Raw genomic sequence first — 9,186 nt, 5'->3', positions numbered from 1 at the left:
AAAGACCACTACAACACTGTGCAAGCAAGTTACCCCATGCTAGAATGCCGATGTACTTGTCCCTCCTTAACCGCTCCCACCAAAACGGTCTATCCTGAGTTCCAGTGCATGTTCCCTCCTCCTCTCAGACATGATAAACATTATATTTACCCTTGCCAACTAGCCTACCTAAGAGTAAAAAGTCGAGCATCCAACTTCATATTCAAGACAGACAATAAGGGCTGATTGATCTGTCCTGGGCAGGATGTACTCTGGCTGTGGGGAATAAATTGCAACAAAGTTGAGCACCTTCCAGCTTCATGTTGCCCTATGATCCATCTCACAGAAGCGTTTTCATCAAAGGGCAAAATCAACATGACCTTGTAAGCAGCAAGCAGATGTATGTGTCTGAGATCATGCAGACGTGGTCTACATAGCTGAATTGCTCCTTCAAGAGCCAATACTACTCTTCTGCATGCAACTAAAGCCTTTGCAGATTCCAAGCCATATAGCAAACAGGATTAAGCAAACAACACCATCCAATAAAAGAACAAGTTTCACGTTCCTCCACCACATCCTTCGAGCGATCTGCTGGCTTCTGTTTCTCATGCTTCCCGCTTTCTGCATTTGAGTGCCTGTCGATGGCTGACTGCTCCCCTCTATCATGACCTCCAATCTTTGAACTTTATCAGTAGACTTGCCTTTACTTTCCATCTTATTGTTTTTACTTCCATTCGCCTGATCTTTGACTCTCTTTTGCTTGTGCTTGTTACTTTTCCCAATCAAGGGTGCCGATGGTGAGCGAGAACCTGTGCACGCCTCTAAATTCGATGCCTGCTCATCATATTCGTAGAGATGTGCCGCAGCAGAGCGGGATGTTTCTTCGAATTCAGCTTCGGCTTCCCGTTGAGCTTGCAACTCTTCCTCTAAACGGTCCTTTTCCTTCTGCGGGATGCCACAGAAGGGGACCACGAGACGCCGGAAGATGGGGGCGAGGTCGTCATCCAAAGAGTGTGGCTCAAATCGAGTTCCGTGTATAGGAAGCCCTCGAGTCCTCAAGTATAACTTGAATTCGTCCCGCACTTGTTCTAGGAACGAGAAGGTCTTTGCTTTGCCAAGAGCCTTATCCACAATAGCGCAGTATATGAAAGACTCCTCTATGATGCAACCAAGCGTACGCCTCTGAGTGGTGTAGCTAAACCTGCTATGAAAAGGTGGAAGCTGGTCAAGGCATTTCGCCGCGATGGCAGGCAACTCTGCGTCTCCGTCGACGTACTGGGCTAGAATCTGCGTTTCCCTCGTTGCCACGGAGGAATAATATATCAAAATAGGGAGCAGGCCCATGGATCCGCGCTTGGTCCCTCTGCCCCTAAGGGCGCTGAAGAAGCTGCCAGCCACGACGACTGATGGGAAAGAAGGAAGGGGACGAGGTGCAGGTGAGGGAGGGGACTGATCGGAGAGGGAATGTAAATCCTGTGAAGGGGTTGGGTTGAAGGATTTGCAAGGATAGGATTTTCAATTCACTGGGAGCAGCGCGATCACAGGCGAGACAGGGAGGGAGCAAGAAGAAAAACAGGCGAGGGATGGAGGAGGGGAGCTGGGGAGAGAAGAGGAAAAGGGGAAGATATAGATTCGGGAATGGGGTCTGAGCGGAGGGAGAGAAGAAAGGGATGGGGGAGGAAGATGCTGGGTCAAGGTTGGCGTGTAGAGAAGCTGGTTCCTGCAAGCTTCCGAAAATCCGAGCGAGGGAGGAGGGCGAGGAAAGAATGAATGGAGGCGAGGATGAGATCAAACGGGGAGGAGAAGAAGCAACGGAGAAGGAGATGGAGGAGAGGAAGAAGAAGAAGAAGAAGAAGAAATTCATCGTCGTTTTCATCAGGACTCGGTCTCGTCGATTTCTGCCTTCTGGCGATGGCAGCAACCTCGTCCATCACCTCGCCATCGCCCATCTCTTCTCCTCAAGCTATTATTCCCTACTCTGAGATTCATCGGTTCATCTCCGCCCTACCTCATGTAAGCCCAAATCGAGGATGCTAACAGAAGGTCGTTCAAGACAGGCAGATACCTTGTCTCCGTCACACAAGAGACTTTATCTTCCCCGCCTTCTCTTCCCACATTCCTCCCGCTAACGTCAAGCCGTAGCCATTATTTCCGTCCATCATATCCGCTCTCCCCACCCCGCTCTTTTTAATTACAAGCCATTTCATACCCGTAACTTCCGTCAACGACATCTGCTTCTCTAGCAAGTATCGCTCCCGTGAGTTTTTCCGTCTACACACAACACATCTTGGAAGTTCTGCCATGTGGAAAAGATGCTTTTTTCAAGTTTCTATAGAGAAGGCACGGCTAGGGACACTCGACCGCCCCCCACCCCGGTACGTGGGCCTCCTCTGTGGAAACTCATGATGATGTCGTACTGTGACAATATCTAAATCTTGCTGTGTGTAGGCTTCCTGCCGGTTATGGGCGTTCCCTTGCTACACTCTTGTAGGCTTCTTCTCGCCGTAGTCTAAGGCGTTGGACCTTGGCCTACTTTCTTTGTGAGATTTTTGTTACAATATGATCAAGGCACACTCAATGCCACCTTTTTTTTATTACCCTTTGTCCCATTGGGACCCCGGACAGTCTCCAGTGAGAGCATTTCCACCCAACCTCACTCAGGGAGGATTCACAAACTCGCTTCACACATCTTCATGTTGACCCTACATGTCCGATGCTTATCAACATTTGGGCACCATCTTGCACAGAGGCCCTTTCACAAACAAGCACTCTCGACAACATATAGATTATATTTAATGCTCCTATATTCGAGCCAATAAGAGCTCACCAAGTGGTTATGGTGGCAGCTTGTCCGCCTTGAATTTTTTTTGGTGTGCCGCCCATGATTTTGCCTCTGCCCACAACTGAGCAGGATGCCGCATAGGTACTCTACATCCATGTCTGTGCCCGTTTGTGAAAAAGGTATCTGGGTGGACTATCCAACGGAGATTCACAATAGAGGCCAACATTTATAGGCATCAAGGGAATGAACTGCCCCTGTTCCACATGCCACTTTGGCATTCTCAGCGCCACTTGAGCACCCCATGCATGCAATAGGCTAGATGAGCAGATTCCACACATGTGCCACGTTCACATTCTCAGTGCCAACAACAATTGAGTTTGAAGGCCCCATGCAAGAGACATGCTCTACATCGATAGAAATCTTTGGCAGTCCAACAGCAGCCCATATTGACAATTTCAAGGGATTCCAATGCCCAAGCATTGTGAAACATCATTACCATTGACTAAAATAACTTGAAAAGACCTATCATGCCCTCATTAATCACCCATGGGGACCTATTTTTTGCAATGCTAACTTAGCATCCAACTGCTGGACTTACAACCCAAGTAGCAGCACACGAAGCACTCTTAGCACCTTGATAACATATGAACTTTTTAGGAACCCATAAAAAAATCAACTTCTCCAGATCATCATTCTAAAAACCTTAGACCTAGAACAAGATTCTTGTGCAAATTTTTGTGAAGATGAACAATCGAAATTAATCCTCCATACATCCATGTCCTTCACAAGGTGAGCCTTGGAGCTCTCTAATGCTACATGACTTCTTCATTGGCAAAACAGAGACAAAAATCTGCGTGCACTCTATTTCTACCCTACAACTGTCATAATATTGGTGGGTTTTACTACATCCACCAACGTCCCCCACTTGAGTTTCATGGTTTTAAATTAAATGGCCATCATCTGACCACTTGTGGAAAAACATATACAAAATCTCTTCTCATTCTCTAAGGACTCTCTTGAAAAAGCACTAAGCCTATTAAAAAGTTTTCTCTACCTACCATTTTCATATCCTTTCTTGTTGCACTTATGCCGTTGGCACGAACTTTTCAAACGGACTCAAAGACTCATGGAGTCATAACATGAATGATTGCAAGTCAATAGGGTAGTAGGCTCCATTTTAGACAGAAACGACAGAAACTACAGCGAGAGACCTAGTTGCACAACGAAAATGGATCCATAACTCTCCACCTTCTCTCTAGACTTAAGTGTAGGATTGGAATGCAAGTAGACCAACTACATGACTTGATGTGCTTTCACATTCACTAGTCTATTACACATAAAAGGGCTCTTTTTACCAAATAACACTAAAGCATAGAAGAGGATGTGACAAGCTTGCAACCCTTTATTTGTTTACGATCTTCATCCCCAACTATTAACGCGAGGAAGTTCCCTCCACCTCCTAGCATCATGTGCACCAAATGTAATTTGAAGTATATATTTTTAAAACTCTATAGAGTTAAAAAGTCCACGGTGTAAAATGCTAGCATCATATGGGCAATTATGGTATAAGGAAAAGGACATGGGGAGCCCTTTCCTCAAAATCAAGAGAGCTATAAAGGAGCCCTTGACAGCCTAAGCCCCCCTTGATTTTGAGGAAAGGGTAGCACACGTCTTTTTTGAAATGTTAAAGGCATGAACCAACCAGTGGAAATTTCACCTTGACTTCCCACGTCAATAAATAGCGACCAAAACACATTTTTGTGCCTTTGAAAGAAACCAAAAATCTTGATTTGTACACACACACACACACACACACACGTGACATGAATGTGTATGCACATGCATGCACTAGTGTGTGCATGTGCACGTGCTTGCGTTGCCTACACCCACGCGCATGTGTGTGTGCGTGTGCACGCGTATGTGTATGTGTACGTGCATGCGCTCACGCATGCGTGCGCACACCAAAGTCCACGTGCTTGTGTGTGGGTGTACGCACATGCATGTGTATATGTGTGTGCACTGGGTGCCCCTATGCTCATTTGTGTTGCACGTGCACTCGTTCGTGTGTGTGTGTGCATGCTCGCGCGCGCACGTGCGTGAGCGCACATGTGCATGGGCATTTGTGTGCACATGTTCGTGTGCATGTGCATGCGGAAGTACATGCACATGTATGCACACCTGCGTGCACATACATGTGCATATGTGTGCGCATGCCTACACATGTGCCTATACATGTGTCTATATGTACATGTGTCTTCATGTCCATGTGCCTACATGTTTGTGTGCATGTCCATGTGCCTACATGTTTGTGTGCATGTCCATGTGCCTACATGTTTGTGTGCATGTGCATGTGCGTGTGGATGTGGGTGTGGGTGTTGATGCACATGCGTGCATGAGCGTGTGTGCACATCTGTTCATGTGTGGATGAAACTAATCTACACTCAATCAACTTGTGTGCATGTGTGTGTTTGTGTGTGCGCGTGCATGTGTGCATAGACTGATGCATGAAAGGAAAAAGAATTTTGGACTTTTAAGCAACAACATCAATAAGCCTACTTCCATAAAGTTAGGAGTCTCGATGTTCGCAGGTCCCTTTTTAGGGGATGCTTTTAAAAAACATAGTCTATACAAAAAACATGAAGAATGCAGAATGCAATTATGCAACTCAGCGTCTCAAGGCAAGCTCGGGGGGTGCACTACTTAGAAAACCTATGTATCACATGCGTTCAAGGGGTATTTGAAAAAACCCTCAACTAAAATTTTCCCCCCAATAAAAAGACCCCTCTGTACTTATGAACTAAGTGATTTTTTTCTAAAGTTGAATTAAAAAACGCCTCATGTTATTGTAAACCTGTTAAAATTTTCCAAAAAGTTAAATTAAAATATCCCTCCTTTTGAATGCACGTGGTACACTAAAATGTTATGAGGTGAACCCCTCGAGAAGGCAAGCTTCCTTGTTTCCATAGTTCCTTGTCATGTGAGTCGTTTGCAAGTTTCTTGCGATCATTTTTCATCCACAGAGCAAGCCAATATTCCATCTATTAACATTGGAGAGCATGCATAGAGAAAAAGATTGGATATTCTCAAAAGCATAGCTAGATCGTTCATCAAGTGAGCGAAAATTCTAATCTCACTCTATTTATGAACATCAGACAGCTTATACATACTAAAATACAGCCAGGCCATTCACATCGCTTTAGTTTAAATCAAGGCAATCTTCTAAGTGCTAAAGACCACAATGGAAGTTAGCAATTGAACAAGGGTACAGAGTTATGTAAGTTGTTTTGAGAAAATAGTATGCAAGCCGTCTATTTTCATTCCGTTTATTCATAATTGGGATGCAGCGTCTAAGCAAGCTAATACCCCATTCCCACTTTATCTTTCAACATCAGGCATATCATAGTAAAACATTTACATAGGAACATAGTTAGAATGCTTGTCAATATTCTTCATTGAGCTAGAATCATGTTTATCACATCTGTCAGCAACAATAGAAAGTATACTACAACATAGGTCATTCACATCATTTTAGTTCGACGCAACACAATCTCTCATCAGTATGAGAACTCATCACAACTTATGCAAGAAGAAATGGGAACACCAAAAAATATTCTATTGTCTTGTCAAAGGGCTTCTATAGTCTAAACCCACATGCACATTGCCCATCAGTCAAGCATTTAATGAAGTCCATTGTCCCAAAGAAATCCTCAGGAGTTACTCTTTTCTTCTTATATATGGCTTGGATTTGATTTCTTCTACCTTAGTCAATTATTTTGACCCTTTATTTAAGGACTCTATTTTAGTGCCCTCACTAAGATTGATAGTCTGACATTTAGTTATACAGCCATTGCATTTCATAAGCCCCCCCATCTTATGACCTTTTCTCCTGCTTTCCATACTTTTTTTAATACTATGAAAAACAATAACCTTTTTCTAGATTTGTCTCGCGAGGAAAAGACTAAGTGTTTCATGGAAATGACTCCAAGCCCTATCGCAAGTCGAGAGAGAGAGAGAGAGAGAGAGAGAGAGAGAGAGAGAGAGAGAGAGAGTTGTGTTTGCAAAAGTGGCCAATTGGGCTAAGGGTCAAGCTTAAGTAAAAAGTCTGAAAAGTGTTTTCAATATCTCATAATAATAACATTTCTCATCCATTATCCTAAAATTGGAAGCTAAGTAGTTCACTTGCCACCATCCATGTAGGACATAATTAGAACTAGTATTTGAAACATGGGGTAAATAGGATTCACAACCAATCCACTAGAAAGGACATCTGAGAGACCACTGCGTATTTTGCAATACCATTCCTAGGATCAAAGATCCAACAAGGCTAGACAAGAAGAGCTAAATTTCCAAATACATCAAAAGCCTATCTATTAACTCTGTAGCCAAGAACATGGCAGAATGAGAAAAATAGTCACTTCTATAAGAATCTGGTTGGGACCATCATGCCATAACACTTCCTCACAAAGCCAAAGAAATAATACATAGCTCTTGACTGAAACATTTAGAGAGTTATACTTGGCATACCATATTGCAATTCTCACTATTCCTTCCTAGAAAACACAATTTTTTGAGACTTAAGAGAATGTAACCCATGGATATAAAGTTTAAGAACCTTCACAAACAAGACCACCATTATAACAAAGAAATTTGCCAAGGTTCCTTTTGCTACATATTTGTTTAGGTGGATAGCGTACAAAAACTGGGATTCTCAATTAGTACCACACTGGATGGAGCCTTGTATTTGAGATTGGGGATTAGACAAAGGCTGAGTAAGCACCCCAATGTATTAAATTTCAGAGACCACAACCTAACATCACACCATGAGCCTTGTCTTAAATGTCTCATCGGCATACCTCTACTCGAGTTAAATGTCTCATTAGCATACTTTTGTCTCATCATCATACTTCTAGTCGATTCTCCTGCCCAAGTTAAATTTTTAAATACATTATAGGCATGTCTTTAAACTCCATGGCAAAGACCACGGCAAAGAGAAAAGCAATCACCTTTATAAGATTTTGGTTAAGACCCTATACCTATAAACTCCACAGCAAATACCATAACGGCAAAGAGAAAAGCAATCGCCTTTATAAGATTTTTGGTTGGGACCCTATGCCATAATGCTTGCTTACAAAGCCAAGGTGAAAGGATACATAATTTGACCCTAAAGTTTTTAGAGGGAGTACTCGAGGGACATTCTTACTCTGCCTTGTCCAAAAGCACAAAATTGTGAGAATTGAGAGCACATAACCTATGGATACAGACTCTAAAAAATTTCAAAATTTAGAATTTCTCCTACATAAAACAAATCAACCTATCTCCATGTGCCATGGATTCATGTTAGCTAGCAGTGTACAGAAATTAGGATTCTTGATCATGACACTCTAAAGCCACGTATATGAACTTGGAGAAAAAGCTCATACGACCAACATATAGAGCAATTTCCAAATGCAATATATACCAATAACATGCACTAGCCTTCGTCATAATGAGAATATGAAAGTGCATGATCAATATTGATGTCTACAAACCGTTAAGTGGTTTATTGTGCTGAATTAGGTTTAGAGGTTTATAAAATTTTGATGATAGCATTTGAAGGGCCAACAATGGTGGATTATATTGTCTATTCACATCGTGGTTTAGCGCATATACCAAGGTTTAGCATAAGAAATCTATGTGAGTGAGGACTGGGGTACATGCTCATAGGCAGGGCGTGCATCAGCCATAAACCCTTTGCGTGGACCCGAGAACTCATCATGGCTATCTAATTGATCCCCATGCAGGGGTGTGGGCTGCTTACCCTTATCCTGCATAGCAATGGCAGATGTGATCTGCTGATCAATCTGTTGTCCTATCTGGGCAAGATCGGTATCCTACATAGCCATGGTTGTGGTAAGCTGCTATGGCTGAACTCCTATCCTATCTGGAAGAAAGCACCCTAGAGCATAGAGGAAAGGGCATCCCAAAATTGTGTCTGCGCTACCTGCGCTTCGTAGGATGCAAGAGAGAGAATGAGTGGAAGGAACCATTGTGGCAGGCACTTACTCATACTGAGCAGCCTCATCCCTGTGATGCAATATATCACGAGGGGCACACTTTGGTGGCATGGTGACTAGCCCTGAAGAGAGAAGCTCAAATGTAAGCAAAGAGAAATAGACATCAATTCCCTGTTGCAATGAGCACCTTAGATAGTGTGCGGAACAACGAAAAGGTCGATGGAGAGGCTCGGGAGAAAGGTCATTGAAGAAGCTAGCAGAAGCATGTACAATGAGTACAACTTATGTGGTCCTGTACAAGATGTGCATTTCCCCTTGTTAAGTTGTGGGTCATCCTTCACCTTTGGGAATAAAGCCTAGAAGATAGGCCGAAAGGAAGAGGAAGGACTGAGCCCATGGTATGCTCTATGTCAAAGGTGAAAGCATCAGTGA

The 9,186-nt window shown here is 43.3% G+C and overlaps 1 protein-coding gene across 1 annotated transcript; it reads right to left on the bottom strand.

Annotated features, from left to right (window-relative positions):
• Positions 1-313: 313 nt before the first annotated feature.
• LOC147906037 (phytolongin Phyl1.1-like) lies at positions 314-1,772 on the bottom strand. Its single transcript, XM_087376142.1, has one exon. It carries the CDS (start codon positions 1,321-1,323, stop codon positions 430-432), a length of 894 nt encoding a protein of 297 aa, XP_087232268.1. The 5' UTR covers positions 1,324-1,772; the 3' UTR covers positions 314-429.
• Between the last annotated feature and the right edge of the window lie 7,414 nt (positions 1,773-9,186).

The sequence above is a fragment of the Dipteris shenzhenensis genome, chromosome 1 (genome assembly GCF_047967505.1).
Source record: "Dipteris shenzhenensis isolate YYH24624 ecotype China chromosome 1, Dip_SZ_1.0, whole genome shotgun sequence".
NCBI lineage: Eukaryota > Viridiplantae > Streptophyta > Polypodiopsida > Gleicheniales > Dipteridaceae > Dipteris > Dipteris shenzhenensis.
This window is presented reverse-complemented; position numbering and strand designations above follow the sequence as displayed.

What these genes read in the sequence shown, in the direction of transcription:
- LOC147906037 (XM_087376142.1), bottom strand. Translation starts at nt 1,323, where the DNA reads ATGGGCCTGCTCCCTATTTTGATATATTATTCCTCCGTGGCAACGAGG.